The sequence below is a fragment of the Schistocerca gregaria genome, chromosome 7 (assembly GCF_023897955.1).
Source record: "Schistocerca gregaria isolate iqSchGreg1 chromosome 7, iqSchGreg1.2, whole genome shotgun sequence".
In the NCBI taxonomy this organism is placed as follows: Eukaryota; Metazoa; Arthropoda; class Insecta; order Orthoptera; family Acrididae; genus Schistocerca; species Schistocerca gregaria.
Window position 1 is genome coordinate 255,381,403 of NC_064926.1, and position 19,904 is coordinate 255,401,306.

Consider the following 19,904-nt stretch of genomic DNA (forward strand, 5'->3'; position numbering starts at 1 on the left):
TGAAAGTGGACTACCCCTAAATTTTCCGGAAAGGCGCTTTATTCAGATCTGTTCAACAGACAGTATCAAACCAGCAAATGATGTAGCACATGAACAGGATGAGTAAATAGTGTAAAAGTCTCCAAATTTTTAGATGCACATATTGATGAGAACTTAAACTGGAAAAAGCGTATTACCAGGTTGCTCAAACAATAAGTTCATCTACTTCTCCTCTTCATAAATTGCTTGTCTTGTAAACGAACAAACCAACCTCCTGACGTATTTTCACATTTATGATCAGTAATGTCTTATGGCGTAATTGTCTGGGACAACTCATAAATCAAAAAGAAGGTACTGATTGCACAAAAGGAGAAGTAAAAAGTCATGTTTATCGACAGTCATTTATAGTATCACATAAAGGAGTCGGGCTTTTTAACTGCATCGTTACCACACATATATATTCGTTAATGTAATTCGTTGACAATAATCTATCACAAGACGAGAAGAATAGTGATAACCATACGTATGGCACTAGGTTAAAAACGACCTTATTACCGATTGTTAAAAGTTGTCAATGGTCCAGAAAAGAGTTTAATATGATGCAAAGTTTTTTTTTGGATTATTTGCCTAATAAAATAAAAGGTCTAACAGATAGGAAAGCGAGTTATGATCTAACCTAAAATCATTTATCCTGGACTACTCCTCGTATTCCACGCACGAATATCTATTTAAAAAGTAGTATCCAGAATAGAGCTAATGTAGTGGTATGAGTAGGACTAGAAATTAATGTCTTCATTACTCCTAAATGTAGTCATGTATCATGTATATCTGTAATCTACCTTAGTTCATACCATTTCGATAGGAGCTTCATTCACATGATATGTGGGACATCAAACAAAATAATAACCTCTTTTTTTGAGAGATCTTTAGGTACATCATCGAATGCTTTCTATGTTTCACATTTCTCTTACGCCCACCTGCTGCTCATTTAGAACTGTTCTAACACTAGCAGAGACAGAAACAATAACTATTATTCAACTTTGACCTCTTTTCATCACGATTATCTCAAGTAGCCAAATATTATTTTCATTTGTTCGTATGTTTATTTATTTCTATATATATGCCTGTATGCCTTTGAATATTCTTATAGTATCTTAAAATTAAACAGAATATCAAAGCAGGACTATTTTGCTGCGCATCTGACCCATCTGTCTATCTGTTAAGACTCTTTTGTTCTGAAGTACAGTTTGCGGTACAACAGTGAAATTTTTGTCCGATACTAAGGGCCGTTGAAGATGTGGCAGCGTTAAGCTTCTAAATCAATATAATCAAAAGAAATGACTGTTTATATTACATATTTTGACACACAGAAATTAACTCGTCAAAGCCTCTAAGGTACTTCCCGATGACCTACAGTCATGGAATCGACTCGTTTGAGCACCAAATACAGGCTCATTCTCAGATATATCACATAGCGTTAAACTAGGAGCCTCAACGCTTCATTAATAGCTGCATATATGCTAGAGGCAGGCCGTGTACTAATGACACTATTATATATATATTGCAGGGCGGCCTGTTTGCACACCCTATTTTCTCGTCGGAAGGAGACTACCCTTCAGTGGTGCGGCTGCGAGTGGATGCCAACAGCAAGGCGGAGGGCCGAGGGGTGTCCAGGCTGCCTTCCTTCACCCCTAGCGAAGTCGAGTACATCAGAGGTGGGCTTTCCTGATAACTACTTTATCACCTGTTGCACTCGATTCCTTAGTAATTATTATTGAGCTGTAACTCTTCAAACTTTCCGGGCGAGATCTTGACATGTGGAATAATCGGGTCTACTGCCAGATGTTTGTGTCGCTCTGGCACAATATTTCGGCCTTGTCCTTGAACAAGATCCACCAATACGGCTGTCTCAGGTGGCACCTGAAGAAGGCAACGAGTTACGTTTCCGAAATATTGTGCCAGAGCGACACAAATATCCGGCAGTAGACCCGATTATTCCACATGTCAGTATTGAGCTGGTCTAAAATGCGCCAAGAGACACTTCTACACAAGGAACCTATACTCGATGGATCTCCTAGAAATCTCAGGCACATTTTTTCTGTTATTTCAGTAGATATACTTGATTTTATTTATGTAATATATGGATGGATTTATTAGCTCTCTTTCATAAGACGTTCACTAACAACAGCAAATGTAGATTTGTCTCTCGTAGCAAACAAAAATTTATTAGGGGGTGGTATTTTATATGTCCATTCACTAGAACAATCACATAATAACATAGTGCTTTCTGTGGTTTACTCTATGTGTTCACAGCGACAGCAACGACTGGGAAGCGTTGCTACAAAGCGATAAAGAGACCGTATAGCGAATGCCGGCACGCGGCTCATGGCAGACTGCGTTTAATAACAGTTTACCGACATTTTTGTCTTTAGGATATGCATTAAAGTTTCCGTGGTTCTTATTTTCGTTTTCATTAAATATTAACACGAAAAGATTGAAAATCATGTCTGCCGTAAACAGCACTGACAATGCCTACAACATATTTCCATAGAGACAACGAACACTTCTTCGCGGATCTGGCTTCATCTCTGGAAAATCGCTCATGCAATGTCGACACCACTGTAGAATGTGCGACTACGTAGTGTGTTTTCCACCGTTGGGTACAGCTGGTGGAAGATTTCAATCTAAAAGTTGTGGTGGCGACCTATAGTGGAGTAGTGGGATGGAAATGACACAGTAGATGGGAATGGAATAATGTTAATGGATATGTGGGAGACATTGTCCTTGAACGTGTTAAATCGTTTCTTTGCTCACAAGCAGATCCACAAGTTCTTCCTTAAGTGTCGGGCCAATAATAGACTACTATTCAATATAAAAATTCCAGCGTAAGAGCAAATTTGGTTGCAGTCAACAGAGATCCAGAATGTGACCCAGACCACTTCCTTTTACGTGCAACATGGTAGTAACATCCAAGGGCCAAAGCAAATTAAAGAGCCAAATATTCCCATCAAGGCTGTGTAAACAATTAAATACAACTTAGACAGCTTGGAACAAGAGCCTGCACAATTTATTTATAAATTACGGTTCCCAAATAAACTCATGCACTTAGAAGAAGGAACGGCGGAGCATAAGTACCGAGGAATTAAAAAAATGCATATGTGAAGCAGCATTTAAATGCTGGGGAGGCAAGAAGACGAAAGAAAGTGGCCACCTTAATAGTGGGCTCACGGTGTTGAAGTAAGCGTAAAAAAGATGTTGTCCCATGTCGAGAACATCGGACAAACACGATAGTTAGAATGGATAGAGAAGTAAGAAACGAAATCCGCGAAAGGGAAAAACGGTAAATGCCAGGAAGCTGATCAATGCATAGGGGACGGGACACAAAAGTGTCAAAGCGGCGGCAGCGTGGAAAAGGATTCCAGGGCGAAGGAAAAAAGTAAAACAAAGAACGAACCTGCCGATTATGTATGGTAAAGCGGAAGAAGCATTTTATAGGCTTTCTAGCCTAAGAAAGGACGATGAAGAGGCAGAGAAAATAAGTAAGAGAAATGCACACAAGGCGGCTACACAAATGAAAATTAGGATATCACCATGGCCTCGAAATTCACTAGTAGAATTAGTGAATTATGCCTCACATATTCTGTGTGAACATATAAGCAAGATGAATGTATATGGTATAGGGAGGAAATTTCAGAAAGCGTATCTAAGCCCCATAAGTAAACATGAAAGCAAGATAGCGTGTTTACTACACTGTGAGATTAAAGTGACACCATTTGCAGTCAAATCGGTAAACAACAGTTATGCGCCACATCTTCACGTCCGAACTACATCACCTCGTTCGGCATCCACTATCTCTCACAACAAATCCAAAATTTAACTGTCAACAGTGTTAAACAGCACACTGGAGCATATGATTTCAGTATAGCTTGTCTTTAGCTATACATCATTGAACTGCCTTTAGAATTTTGCCAGCAGAATTCATATCAACTTTGCACAAAAATAACTGATATAATAGTATGTCTCTACTGACAATACAGTCATTAGACACGTTTCAGTTCAACGAATACACAAGCATTAACACAGGTCAGCATTCTGTCTAGTGAAATTGGCTATTTAGGACTGCATAATGTGGAGATACAGTCAGTTAAAACAAATGTTGCTCATCACACGTCTCGTGCGACGCCCATTGTTAGAAGAAAGCACCAGTTGGTTTCAAGTTACAAACAAAATTAGTATTAAAGTGAAAATATGTGTCAAATATCTGTACAACGTCGCATAAGGAGTACAGGTGAAGAAACTAAACTTGTGGTATAAACTCTTATTATTTTACAGGAACATCTGACTTTTTCGGACTGAATCACTACACAAGCTGGTATGTGGCTAACGGAGTCGAGGGCACAGTGCCCTCCAAGACTTATGACTCGGGAACCATCACCACCCCCATGACAGAGTATCCACTAACCTATTCTGTCTGGCTCAGGGTAAGTAGGCGACACCATACCTCATGTACAGATTCGGTTTGAACATGGTCAATATACACACTCTTAGGATATATCTGTCGATTATTTTTATAACTAGGTCATGTTTTTACATGAAAACTATAGTTAAAGTCCTTAGATAATCGCTTCATATTCTTGGGAAAGTATAAATCTGAAACTGTCAATTCCCCGATATCCCATTTATAAGAGGTGTTTAAAAATGTTTCGCATATTGTCACTGGATGTGCTACTGGTCTAAAGTAGAAGATAAGTTCATGTTGAGGTATGGAGCGTTTTATTTGTAATGAGAGTTGTGCAGTATTCAGGGATGTAGACGGTCTGACTGATGCAGTTCATTGCGCATATCTCAATGGTTGTAACTGATGGTGTTGTTGATTGAGGTCACGGCAGTACAACGATTTGCTACATCATTCAGCTGAGATTGTGCTGCCCGTGCTCTGCATTAGGAGAACAAGATAAATGATCCTGTGCAGTGTGAACAAACTGTACTGTTATCATTTCTATGGAGACTTTCTATCCCACGAAGGAAATGGCAGACATCGTATTCTGTTATGAGTGATCCGAAAGCAGTAATCCTCATTTTCTACGGATCGCGCGACAGTACCTCGTCGTAACGTTTCATGGGTGGACCGGTAGCATCGCCTCCCTGTTCAATGGTCCTGAATCCGTTGGATTTCTTGCTGGGGAGACACTCAAAGATATTGATAAGCTCCCAACCTTTAGACGATGTGTAAAGATTACAAGAGCAAGTGATCAATGCGTGTGACGCAGCCTGAATGGAACGAGGTGTCATTGAGTGGGTGGTTCACTGCGAAAAAGGGCTGAACGATGTGCCAAGATGCAGCACTGTCTAAGTATCTAATTGTACGTAACAGACAGATGGGAAAGAGAGGACAAATTAGTCCACGCCGGACATCCAACAGGAGGAACTTGTCTTCTAGTTTTGGACGATATATTATTCTATGTGGGAATATGGGACATATTTTAAGAATTACCTTATATGTAACATGAGCAGTTCTGATGTTACCACAGTTACCTGATACACCCATGAAGTGACAGTTTGTCTGCGGATGCTTCTCCGTCCAGTATAGCTTGTTGTGCTTTGAGAGTCAAGACTTTTTTACTTGACGTTACATACTTTTCGTTCACGAATAATCGAATGTCTTCCTACGGAGAGTTTCTGAAGCATCCCCTGAACATCTTCCGAACTAAATATGCATAATGCTTGCTTTTTACATCATGCGCCCAATTTATCACCAGTAGATCACTTAGTATCTTCATCTCATAACAAATTAGTGTATTTGTGCTATTAACTTCCAGATTTCCTTCCAAGTAGCAAAATGAAATGTGTTTTTACCAGTTAGCATACAAAACGAAAACTCTGGACTTATTTAAATTAAAGAAACGTTACTAACATTCTAGATCTTTATTCTTCATGTTTACATATCTTAATACAGTCCCAGCTTGGTCCCAACCAATTTCTATCTGTTTCCTAAACTAAAAAGAACATTCGAGTACTTCACTTTAATATGACCAAGCGCTACAAGAAGAGATAAGGTTGTGGCTCTGTCAAAAAAGGCAAACATTCTACAATGACGGTATCAATAAACTGATCTGTCTTTGGGAAAAATGTTGTCATTGTGAAGTTGACTATGTTGAGAAATAAATATGTGAAGAATAAAGATGTAAAATGTTAATAATATTTCTTTTATTTTAAAAGCTCTTTACTGTAACTAGCTACTGTGTGTTCAGTATGTCCTTACAAAATGCTTTAATAATAACTCATGAGATATACAAACTGAGTGCCATGGCGATATGTCATACATGGTTTGTACATCAAATGGCAGTTATGAAACAAAAATGGGACTAATCTCAATTTTTGCAGATGATTCCGTCTGGTATCCGTAAAATACTCAACTGGGTGTCGAAGACATACCCGGGTCACCCAATCCTCATCACAGAGAATGGCTGCAGTGACGATGGATCTACTCTAGATGACCAGCAACGCATCGAATACTACACGGTAGGTTCTAGCCAGCGCCATCTTCTGTTTGTCTCGAATTCTAAAGAACGAACCCGTACTCAGTCGGCAAATTTCGAAGCTTGATCGAGGAGTGTGTGAAAGAGGATACGATGTTATATGAACATAGCCGCTAGTAGCGAAGCGTTCATTGACATATCTGCTTTCAAGAGGGAAAGACCTCCTTTACTGCGTGCTCTTCGCTGCTCCATCTGTTCGGTGATAAAGTGACTTCCAGAAGAAAGAAAGCAGATATTACCAACTTGATGTACAGGAGGCGTGAATGTTTTAACTGAACTGTGTGAACGGAATGAACCTCTTTTTGACATCATAAGCATCGATTATCACAACAGGAGGAAACTTCTTTCAGCATAAAACTAAATGTGCTGTATTTTAAAAGAGTAGAATTTGCAGCAATAGTGGAGGAATTTAAGGAAAACTGTGTGCGCGCAGTTCAGGTCAGCGCTGTATTTTTCGTGAAAACGTCGGGACAAAAACACAACACTTCTTTCCTATTAATATGTATTTTAATTACCAGCACAGATTAATACAATGGTTGAAAAATAGATAAACCACAATTTTGGACTGGCGCAGGACGGGACGCTGTATGCTCAGAAAAAAAATCAGTTGCTCGTAATTTTTTCTTTTTCTTTGTTTTCCAACGCTGCGTAGCTCTCGAACTTACTCGGCACAGTAATTTTTTGTATTCATTTCGACGCAAGCTTTCCTATGACTTGCGTTTTCTGTAAGTCTGAGTCGACATCATTACTTCGTAATTTTCAATTTAATACCGATTTTCTCTTACACACTGAAAAAAAAGAAACGTTACAGTCATAGTATGCCGAGAAAGGCATAACGTTGAGACCTCAGGGAGATGTGGTGCTGTCAGTGAAGATGTTTACGTACTTACAGTGAGTTTTTTTTGTGAGACTTTATTTCCTGATTATTTACTGCACCAGCTTAATTCGCGTACAACTGAAACGACGTGTGCAACAAGTGTTAGTGTCAGTGGTGTTGAGAAGCAGCTGAAATTATAGAAAGTGAACAAAGCTCCAGGACCCTATGGCATCCCTGCCAGATTCTGTATTAAACTTGCGGCTTAGTTAGCTCCTCTTCTAACTACAATCTAAAAGTTAAAACCGTTCCCAGTTCTCGGGAAGAAACACAGATCATAGTCATATCCGAGGAAAGTAGTGTCCGCAGGTCGTGGTCTAGTGGCTGGCGCTGCTGCCTCTGGATAACGAGGTGCCGGACTCGATTCCCCGCTGGGTTGGGGATTTTCTCTGCCTGGGGACTGGGTGTTTATGTTCCCCTCATCATTTCATAATCTTCATTCATGACTGTGGCTAGACTGAATTGTGTAAAAACTGGACTGAGAAAATATTGGGACTTTGTACGGGCGCTGATGACTGCGCAGTTGAGCGCCCCTCATCATCAAGGACTGTAGTAAAAGTGATCCACCAAACTACCGTGCAATATTCTTGATATCGTTTAGTTGTAGAACCTTGGAACGTATTCTGAGCTCAAACATAATGAAGTATCTTGAACAGAATGACGTCCTCACTATCAACCAGCGTGGGTTACGAAAACATCGGTCATTTGAAACCTAACTTGCAGTTTTCTCACATAACATACTGAAAGCTTTGGATCAAGGCAACGACGTAGATGCAGTGTTTCTTGATTTTCGAAAAGAGTTTCATTCAAGCTCTTGGTCAAAAGCACGATCATGTGGGGTATCAAGTGAAATTTGTGACTGCATTGAGAACTTTTTGATAAGGGGGACACTTGGTTCGAGTGTATTGTATTAAACCAGGGACCTAGAAACGACGGAGAGGCTTCGTCCCGCCGTAGCCCTCAGTGGTTCACAACACCTCAACAGGCCACAGCAGTCCACCGGAACTCCACACCGAACCCAGGTTTATTGTGCGTGTCGGCTCCCGGTGGACCTCCCAGGAATATATCCATATCAGATTAGTGTAACCCCAAATGCCTGCGTGGTAGAGTAATGGAGGTCTGTGTACGTGGGTGTTTGCGCAGCAATCGCCGACACAGTGTAATTGAGGCGGAGTAAGGGGAACCAGCTCACATTCGCCGAGGTTGATGGAAAACTGCCTTAAAAGCCATCCACAGGCCGGCAGGCACACAGGACCTCGACACATATCCACCGGACGGATTCGTGCCGGGGACCGGCACTCTTTCCCGCCAGGAAAGTAGCGCGTTAGACCGCGCGGTTAGCTGGGCACATGAAGATCGAGAGTCATTGTTAGATGTAGAAATGACTTCAGGCGTGCCCCAGTTAGTATGTTGGAACCCATGCCGTTCATGATGCATATTAATGGCCTTGCAGACATATTGATAGTAGCCTCAGACTTCTTGCAGATGATGCAGTTACCTGTATTAGGTACTGTCCGAAAGACACTGCTTAAGTATTCAGTCAGATCTAGATAAAATTTAAAAGTGGTGCAAAGATTGGCAACTTGCCTTAAACGTTCAGAAATGTAAAATTGTGCACTCCACAAAACGAAACTACTCAATATCCCATGATTATAATATCAATGAGTCACTGTTGGAATCGGCCAACTAATACAATTATCTGGATGTAACACTTCGTAGGGATATGATATGGAATGGTTACATACGCTCATTCGTGGGTAAAGCAAGTGGTAGACTTCTGTTTATTGGTAGTATACTGGGAAGTGCAATCAGTGCGTAAAGGAGATTGCTTACAAATCAGTTGTGCTACCGGTCCTATAACATTGGTCAGGTTTTGGGACCCATACCACATAGAAGTAATAGGGGATACTGAACGTATACAGAGAAGGCCAGCACGAATGGTCACAGGTATTTTTCATACGTGGGAGAGCGTCACAGAGATAACGAAAAAACTGAAGTGGAAGACTCTTCAAGATAGACGTATCACGAGGAAGTATACTAACGAAATTTCTAAAACCACTTTTGAATGATGAGTTTACGGATATACTACAATCCCATACGTGTGACTCACATAGGGATCATGAGACAGGATCCGAATAAGTACTGCACTCATTGAGGCATTCATGCAATCATTCTTCACCCACGTCGTGGGTGAATAGGAAGGGAAGAATCTCTAATAACTGGCAATAACTGGTACAGTGGGACGTGCACTCTGACATGCACGTCACCGTGGTTTGCAGAGAACAGATCTAGATGTAGATGTAGACTTGCATGACAAATAGGGGCAATGTGTCTGCTCTACAGCGAAGATGGGATTTTCGAAGAAACACAACCGATTTTGTGTAGGGTCAAGTAGTTATTTATTTATGTCTAATGAAATCTCTGTCCTTTATTACGTTCAGTGATACGTCCTCCAAGAGGAGTACTTTCTGAAGCAATATCAATCTTTTTCCCACCTACTTACTCATTTAAAAAAATCTGAAATTACAGTTTTCTTTTCGTATCAGTCACTTTCTTGGCATAACATGCAGCTGCCGTGGAGAGGCCAATTGGTGCTGACTTTCCTTCATGGTAATGTACTTTTTGTGGTGCGTGTAATACGTTAGACTTTCCCTGTAGGTTTTAGCACGCGCTTTGTTGCGCTACTGGTTCAAATGCCTCTGAGCACTATGCGACTTTAACATCTGAGATCATCAGTCCCCTAGAACTTAGAACTACTAAAACCTAAGTAACCTAAGGACATCACACACATCCATGCCAGAGGCAGGATTCGAACCGGCGACCGTAGCAGTCGCGCTGTTCCAGACTGCAGCGCCTAGAACCGCTCGGCCACCACGGCCGGCTGTTGCGCTAACAGGCACTTCAAATTCACATTTGCTACCGAAAGTATGGACTAGCGACAGATTTTTTCCCAAAAACTGTAACGTAGTTGAGTGACTTTTCCAAATATGAATTAATATCATCAGTTTGTTCCTCGAGATACCCTCTGCATTCCCTTCACGTTTGTCAGTGGACTTGGGTTCACACTCGTTCTTTTTACAATATTCTCAGTCACGTTAACAGCTATCCAGTATCCATGAATCAGTGCCTATGTTATTGGTACCTTACGTAATCTGAGAAATAGAGATATTTAATGTGTATATGTATGTCTAACGAAATTATTATCTAGCTGAATTAAATTCAGTGAAATGAAATCAATAAATTGCGTTGACACAAAGCACCATTAGTTAAATCTATCCTGAAACGCTGATTCTGTAATTGAATGAAAACGCAGTTAGAAACGAAAACACACGTCAAACTGGGATTCGAACGTTGATCTCGTGCTTGCTGCTAACACTCGTCTTAACCATCAGGTCTTCAAATTTTCAGTGTCTCTGCTATTTCGAATTTTAAGAACAGAGGTTCCCCCATTGGGTGTGTGGCAATAATCTGTCAGGGGTCTAAACATGGTGAACGCCTGCCGCTTATCCCATCAGATCAATATGCGTACCAGCTGGATTACATTTTATGAGATGATATGAAGGGAATCAGTGAGATCAAAACCAATGAAATGTTATGACTTGAAATCGTATCAACGCTGTGGGCAGTCGCGTTATCGCTTAGGAGATTAACTGTAGATCAGTGTTCGATTTGCAGTCTGTGATATATTGCGACTTTTCTTTCATGATGAAATATTCTTTACATTGCAAGTTCAGCATTTATCAACATTTATTATGTTGAAATTGGCAGTAGATTCTACCAGGTAAACTATGCAAAACACAGCAACGGAAAGCCATCGTTGCATGATATTTGTATAACGAATTGGTGATTAGGTGGTAAAAAAATTGTAATCGTAACTGGAATTCAAAATTGTTCCTGCAACGCCATTATTTAGTTTTGCTCGAAATTGATTTGTATTAAATTTTCTATCACACGATTTATTCCTGTCCGGGAAACAGTAGCGTTATATTTGCGCCACTAGGTGTTCCAACTTGCATATTGAAATTTAATCATACTCTGTCCTTTGATGTCCTGTTACCCTCACGAAATTAATTCAGGTTCCATTTTGTTTTAAACTGTCAACTACATTACAATAAACGTGGTAATATATCATAACAGCAGCTAATTCACATATACGTGTTCTACTTAAAGAATTAAGAGTAATGAAAATGACATACAGTGAGCATATTTCATAAAAAATTGAATAAAAACCGCAATTGAAAGTTATTTTACATCAAATAATTTCATAATGTAATTCTCAGTCTGTAATCCCTACAAATGAAAAACTAGACTGAACTTTCATAAAAAATTTGACGTTTTGTACTACGTTCCCCGTTTTCTTCTTTTTGACAAATTTTTAGACTGTAAATTTCTCTGTGATCGCATTCAACGTGACACGTGATAGTTGCACGATAACAACATCTCTGACGTACAGCGCCGTCTCACTCTTTTTCTCCCGTAGCTCGGAGTGCTCCGCGGTACGTAATGAGATATCTACACAACGGAGAAATGACACAGCTTTCCAATAAAATTCAACTGACTGACAATATTGAATGCGTTCGCCCCTTATCCGCAAATGATATTTGACGAAAAAAAAAGACACAGAGAGAGAAATTTCAGCCTGTGTACACATCTAGCAGTAAACACAACAAGCAGCTTTCTAAATCTACGTTATGAAAGCTTGATATGTATCGTAACTTGAACATGGATTTTACACGATGTATTAAACATTAAAGGATAGAGCGTAATTTGCGATCATTATAGATCCATGTAGCTGTCCCCGTTTCAATTTGTAATGTAATTCCAGTAATAGAGTTCATTTACGCACACATATGCTACAGAACGAATGTATCATCCCCGAACAGAAAATCTTAAACAGAAAAAAGTGTTTTCTCGAGGTCATAAAAAAAACACCATGGGGTACTAGAGAACATTAGCAGAATTTTGCAAGAAGATGAAATTTCTGGCCACAGATAGGCCAATAGGGCCCAACCGACTGCCGTGTCAGACTCAGCCAATGGCTTCATCGAGATACTGTATGGAAGACCATTCTTTCTGCCGTTCTCCGGTTTGCAGACCTGCTGCCGCAACTTTTCATGCAAGTATTTGATTGGTTGGTGACACAATGCTTAGCACACTTTATCTCATCCCTACCACCAAGAAAAGGATCTGTACTAGTAGCGGGCAACGAACTTGGATCCCCCGAACGACAGTCAGCCACTTGGGTCGCTCAGCGACGCAGGCTGACATTCAAGGTACCGAGATAACTATTTTTCCTGAAGTATAATAGCAGGCCGCCGAATTTTAACACGGAAACCAACACTTTTCCGTACCATTTTTGACATTCTTCAGTTTACACTTTCATCGGGCAGAGAACAGCCTTGTTATGTTGCCTGAAATAGAGACTCAGTCACTTACGACGGTTGGTAAGAAACGGTGTTCGCAAACGGAAATTTGTATTGTCAACTATAAACTGTTGACGATGATTAAAACTGTATAGTATTTTCGAGCTGATGAGACGAAGTATGAGAGCGACTAAACATGAACATGAAAAGTCTGCGTTGCAAGATTGGTTGATAATGTTCCCAGAACAGGACCAACCAAAATAACTGATATCAGCAAATTACTTGCTGCCTACGTTACCTTCAACGCTCAGAACAACATATTGCAAGATATAGGCCTACGAAACTCGCTAATTTTGGGAACTGTTACCCAATCGGGTAGCGTAATTCACTACTAATCAAAGAGACCACTGCATTTGATTCCTACTCTGCAATGCTTAAATTTTGAGTAAGAATCATCAGCAATGATAGCCGAACATTCCCTGCATAAGCAGTCACTCTCGTACTGCCAACGGCCTTGTCAAAGAGGGTGGAGAAACGGAGTGGGTCAGGGTACTCTCCTCTCCTAGAATTGGGAGACTGTCCCTGAAAGGCCGAAGAATCAGCAATTATCAACGGTATGAAGATGAAGAAGGCGATGGAAACCACTACATAAAAGACACAGGAGAATGGCCCTGTAGCTGAACCAGTGTGATGATGATCTCTCCATTGGGAACAGATTCCGAATTAGTCCCCCATACGGATCTCAGAGAGGGTTCTGTCAAGGGGAAGGTGACCATGAGAAAAAGACGAAATAACTGACAAAAGAATAGCATTCTATGAGTCTGAGCATGAAATGTAAGAAGTTTGAACGTGATAGAAAAGCGGCAAAATTTGAAAAGGCAAATACAAAGGCTCAATCTTGATATAAAGGGGATCAGTGACTGCTGGTCAGATGAATGTAGGATAACAAAAACAGTAAAAGAAAATGCTGTACAGGGAGTGTGATTGGTTATGAAGAGGAAAGTAGGGCAGAGAGAGAGCTGCAGTTAACAATTCAGTGATAGGGTTCCTCGTCAAGTATGACAGCAAATTAACTCCATCAATGGTAGTTGAGGTATACTCGTGTATCCCGATATCAAAAGCGAAAGATGGAGAGATAGAGAAAGTGTATGAGGGTACTGAAGGGGTAATTCAGAACATAAAAGGAGACGAAAATCTAATAGTCGTCGGAGACTGTAACCCGTTGTAGGGGAAGGAGTAGAATACAATTAAGGGAAAAGTGTGTTTGGCAACAGGAATGAGATAAGAGAAAGACTAATTGAGTTCTGCAATAAATTTCAGATGGTAACGCCGAATACTCTTTTCAAGAATCGCAAGAGGAGGAGGTGTACTTGGAAAAGACCTGGAGACAGGAAAGATTCCAGATGAATTACATTATAGACAGATGGAGATTTTGAAATTAGGTAGTGGATTGTGAAGTGTACCCAGGAGTAGATATAGACTCAGATTGTAATTTATTAGTGATCAATAGTAGACTGAAATATAAGAGACTCATCCAAAAGAATCAGTGTGGATTGAAATGGAATACTGATGAACTAAGGAATTATGAAATGCGTTTGAAGTTCGATAAGGATGTGGGAACTATGGTAAAGAATACCAGAGTAGGAAATTCAGTTTAAGAGGAGTGAGTGCCTATAAAAAGGGCAGTCACAGATGTAGGAGAGATAAATATAGGTACAAGGCAGGTACCTGCGAAGAATCCTTTGAGAACAAAAGAAATATTTCACTTGGTGTACTGCAGAAGGAAGCATAAAAATGCTCAGGAAAAGACAGCAATACAGCAATAGAAATCCCTTATGAACAAAATTGTACGGTAATGAATCATGGACAATGAGAAAACCGCAACAGAGGAGAAACGACGCATTTGAGATGTGGTGCTTCAGATGAAGTTGAAAATTTGGTGAACTGATAAGATAAGGAAGGAGGCCCAACCGCAGAATCGTCGAGGGAAAGAACATATGGATAATACTGAGAAGGAGAAGGGTCAATGTGATGGGACATGTATTCAGGCATCAGGGAATAACTCATCATACTTCAGGAAATGTAGAGGGAAAAGTTTTATGGGAAATGGGAAGATAGAGATTTGCATAAATCAAGCAAATAACTGACGACGTAGTTTGCAAGTGCTACTCTGAGAGGAAGATGTTTGCGCAGGAGACTGACGTCAAAATCCTTTACATTACACTGCTCTTTACTATGACGTTTCCAACAAATATTATAATCGCTTCCCATAATATACTAGGGAAGGGGTGTACTGATGTCAGGTTTGGGAGTAAAAGAGAGTGCAGCTTGATCAGAGGATTTCCCGTGTCCCTAAAGGTCTCTTCGATGCTAATAGAAGTAACTATATGTGTCGCCTAACAGCTCAAACAACTGGCCCATTGTGTACCCTAAGTACAATGATTTTCTCTTTCTGTTACATGTATACGTATTGAGCCAACGTATAATGTTAAGTTTACATCATCACAAGATTAATGCAACCAGTGTTCGTGTTATCCAAGAAATAAATAAATAAATAAAATAAAATTAAAAAAACTCTGAAATACCTTTAAATCTGTTTAACAAGTGGCAACGCATCTACTGGAAGAACACTGTGGTGACAGTTATGAGGAAAGAGTAACTGTATGAATGGTACATGAGGTTCACTTACGTGTTTCTCATTAAAGTGTTGTGTTTCGCAGGGCTACCTCAGCGAAGTGGTAAAGGCCATTAACGTGGACGGAGTGGACGTGATCGGCTACAGCGCTTGGTCCATCATCGATAACCTGGAGTGGATGGCCGGGTACACGTAAGTATACGTCGTTGTTCGGGCAAGGGCGGCTGAGCTCACGTTATATTAGCGCACGCCTGAGTCTGCGCAGCTAAGTGGCGAGGGACGCTCTGCGGAAGCACTCGTAGGCCGCACTTCGTCTAATGGACATCATAAATACGTACGTTTTAAATAAGTGAAATGGCCTCACCGCCACTGCCGTCAATTGCTTGAGAGGCACGTTTGCAGACAGGCCTCTCAACACCAGGTCACTTCACTGGACTTCAGTGGTTGGTGCTTGGTTGCCTTGCTAAAAGTTCATTTTTTAATACCGTTCCTTCTCTAAACCAGCGCAGTTCTTACAACAATAAACGTGTACTGACATTGTACGTAAGAAGAAAAAGAGAACCCTATATCGGCTACATTAAATTTTGTTGCTTTGCCCCCATGTACTTCAGAAACCGGTGTAGCAATGCCATGATCCGTTTATAGGACATTACACGTTATGTTGTTATCGTACTGAACAGAACTCACTGTATTTCAGCCACTGCTCTAGGAAATACTATTTTCAAGCATACGATAAAAATTATGTATCATTTTTCGTACTTTCTTCAAAATAATTGTAATTATACTTAACGATACATTTTTTTCAGCAGGCTCATATGCATACACACTATTGCTCTTCTTATTACAGAAATTCATTCGCCCAGATCGCACAAAGATACACAATGATTACTAGTTTCAAGTAAATCAAATCGGCATCATGAGATCATTTGTATATAAAACATTTTTTACAGGCTCAATCAGTTTCGTCGTTGTATCATTAAATTGATACAACTAATAAGAGGACATTCCACAGTAACGTCGCTCGTGTACTGTCAGAGTATAGCTGTGGTGATATTTGCACAGTCGTTATAAAAAAGGGGCATGAGACGTGTATTGACTGATTTCATGTTGTGTCTTTGTTGACATGCGATACGAAGGAAGGTAAACATGAAAATATTTTACACACGTCTCATGTATCTTATTTCTAATGACTGTGCACATGTCAGCACAGCTATTCTCTTATTGTATGACGAGAGACGGTACTATGGAAAGGGGTCTCTATAACTTGTGTCTAGTTAATGTGAACAGTCGAAAAATGGATTTGCCCTGTAATTACTTTTTCTGTCTGAGGATGGTGATTTAATTTCGCTGAAACCAATAATCACTGTTTGTATTGTGCGATCTGGGTGAATAAACTTCTGTAGTAAGGAAAACAACCAGTTTAAGATTCTGAGATCGCCTCCAATAGAGCTGATAATGTTAGCTAATCATCATTATATCTATGTTAAAGTTCCTGAAATACTCTGCCCCAATTGGTTTCTCAGATTTAGGGAAAAAGTAAATTTTCATAAACAGCTTTTAATGTCTGAAGTGCCTAAAAATACTAAATATATATTTTATTTTCTATTTTTACTAACACACGAGTACCCTCAACCACATTGTGTCCAATCCTTTTTACAATTGTCCAACGATGTCATTCTTTTCCCTGTTCTGGCCTACTTAATAGCCATTTGTGTTGCGTATTTTCCTTTATCGATGTGAACGTTGACCATACGTTTATTTCCTCTGAAGCAGTTTACTCCAAGATTAATTCTCATTTGATGTTGTCAGCTGATCCTGTCAATGCTGCCATAATTAAAAGAAACTGCAGCATCACAGATCACATCCCCCTCCCCCCCCCCCCCCCCACCCCCCTCCACCTAACATTTGGGCGTCTTCTTCCCAACAAAAATATTATTTGGTTTGCCAGTCCATATATTAGGTTCCTGGTAGATTCATTTCGATTCTGGGGCTTTATGATTTCCAAGTCTGATGCTCGAATGGAATGTCTGTGGGTATGTGAAGTGTATGAGTGTTGGGCATTGCTATACTTGCACCATGATTCTGGTCTGGAAGGGCAAAGTTGATGTACTGGTTTCTCATCAGTTTGTAGTTTGCCGAAGAAGGTAGCCCATAGTGCCTGCTTCATTCTGAACAAATAATCCGTGTTATTTCTACAGAGTATGCCACTATATTTTTGTAGCTCATCAATAAATACTATCTGTCAGCCTACACCTTAAGGTTTCAGCATCAGACAGTTTCTTATTTCTCAAGCTTATACCACGAAAAGCTACAGTACTACTACTAATAGGAACAACGTGCTTTTGTCTTTGTAATATTGCAATCCACAGCTTTCTACAAAAAAAGTGACCCACTTTATTTGATTTCGAAGAAATATACGTAAAATTTATTAACATATTGAATAGATGAAGACTATGTCTTCAAGGAGAAATAAAATACTTCCATTGGAAGTTACTTATTGATTTATGTATCACTTGGATAAGAAAACTGACAATTTTGGTTTGGGATTAAACTCCAAAAATGTAAAAATACGTTTCCGTTCTAACTTCTCTTTTGCAAATATCTGCAATTAATCAGAGTCGTACGGTAGGGATCGATCACTTTTCGTAAACTGTTTAAAAAGGAAACTGCACAACTCTCACGTCTCCAACAGTTTGTGTTTCCTCCATCGGAAACTTTTCATCAAAATTCTTTTGACCACGGGAAATCAGTATGTACGGCGCATGTGTAACGGAAATAAAACAAAACCTGCACTTTTACTGCAGTTCAATAACGCGCACTGTCTCTTCTATTGCGAATGGGACAACACAGCTTATTACGCAGTCTGTCTAGATGACTCGATGGGTTATTTCAAGCTTAGACTGTGCACGTATTGTCACTGTGCAACAAAAAGCGTTGTCAGCAAACGGACGTCATTCGAACATTCGATCGCTATCGTTAAAACGTACTTCCATGAAATTTTCTCTTCACCCTTATCAGTGTGCTACTGTTGTTCGGGTGCAGTCCGTACCAGCGCACGGCTCAAAATCTGTCATTCAGTATGCAAACAGATCCACAAGTAATGATAAACATGGCAGACATAATTACATAAAAATCGTGTAATATGTTGCTACATTTATAAAACAAGAACTTACATACGGCCAACTGTGTAGTCCAATCAGTTTTGGCTGCTTGTCAATAAATCATTTTTTTCGAGTTAATTCATAATGCTCGAACACAGTAAATGTTCCAAATTCCTACAGCAAATTGATGACAATGATATAGGTCTATAATTCAGTGGGTTACAAGTCGTTCTTGAGTACTTATGTCATTCTTCTTCTTCTTCTTCTTCCTCTCCTGCCATTCACGGATTAGCCCTATTGCCCACTTCTCACATCAGTTAAGAAATTAGTAAGAGGAAAATAAAAAGTTCATTCAAGTGATCTGCGACTGAATGCAGCTTTCTGTGATGACTATTCTCCCAAAGAGTTGCAGAATGTTTCAGCCGTCACGATTATTTGTAATGAGTGGCAATATTTTTTGTTGTTCCTTATATCTAGATAGCTGTCGTAACACAAGACACAAGTATTTCAATCTTCCCTAACTGATGACTGTAGTCCTACTTTTTCTGTGGTGGATTTTATGTTGTCTTCTTACAGAAGGTACCGTACATGAATTTCTGCCTAACTGCGATATAGGCTTTCTGGACTGATACTACCGTTGCTCACAAAGATGTGAATTACACTGCATGAAAAGGCAACAGATCGTATAAATCCCGTGTCAGAATATGATGTCGATTTCCATAGTGACTTTTACATAATGGTTCCAGCTTGTAAAATACCATATTTCTTTTTCAGGAATCACTTTGGTGTCTTCCGCGTGGATTATGACGACCCAAACCGTCCCAGGACCCCTAAAGCATCAGCAAGTGTCCTGAAGAAGATCTACGAATCTAACTCGGTGCCGCTGGAATATTTCACCCCTGATTCCTCTAGCACTTAACTTCCTCGTTTCGTATATTGCACATAGATAAATAAATTCCGATGCAGCAGTAAAATGTGTATAACTTTTGTCGAAAGTAACCATACACCGCTCCTAAAAATATGGTTCCTACAACATATCATTCTTCTGAAACAAAAAGATTCTGTTATGTACCTCTCGGCACTGCGTATACCATTAGGCATGCAGAAACACCCTTGTTTGTGTGTGTGTGTGTGCGTGCGTGTGTGTGTGTGTGTGTGTGTGTGTGTGTGTTTAGCAGACAAGCGCTATACTCTGTGACCGGTTCTGAGATCAGTTCACATACGCGTATTTGTTTCCATGATTGAACACTTTCATTTGAAAAAATATATTCGCCTGACCAGTGAATGAATGAAGTAATGAAAACCGACGTGGAAAGATATGGATAAGAAAAAGAACATGAAAAGAACCAATTACTATGTCCGTCTGCATTGAAAGTATAAAAAAAATTAAAAATGAAAATATGTTTGACGAAA

General features: G+C 39.9%; 1 protein-coding gene across 1 annotated transcript in view; it reads left to right on the plus strand.

Moving 5' to 3' along the window:
* LOC126281689 (myrosinase 1-like) overlaps nt 1-19,465 on the plus strand; it is a 44,054-nt gene extending 24,589 nt beyond the window's left edge. The window contains exons 7-11 of the mRNA XM_049980854.1: nt 1,547-1,694; nt 4,312-4,460; nt 6,364-6,501; nt 15,476-15,582; nt 19,266-19,465. Coding sequence (XP_049836811.1) covers nt 1,547-1,694; nt 4,312-4,460; nt 6,364-6,501; nt 15,476-15,582; nt 19,266-19,410 — 687 coding nt within the window. The 3' untranslated portion in view covers nt 19,411-19,465. The remainder of the gene's footprint in view (nt 1-1,546; nt 1,695-4,311; nt 4,461-6,363; nt 6,502-15,475; nt 15,583-19,265) is intronic.
* The last annotated feature ends 439 nt before the right edge of the window (nt 19,466-19,904 follow it).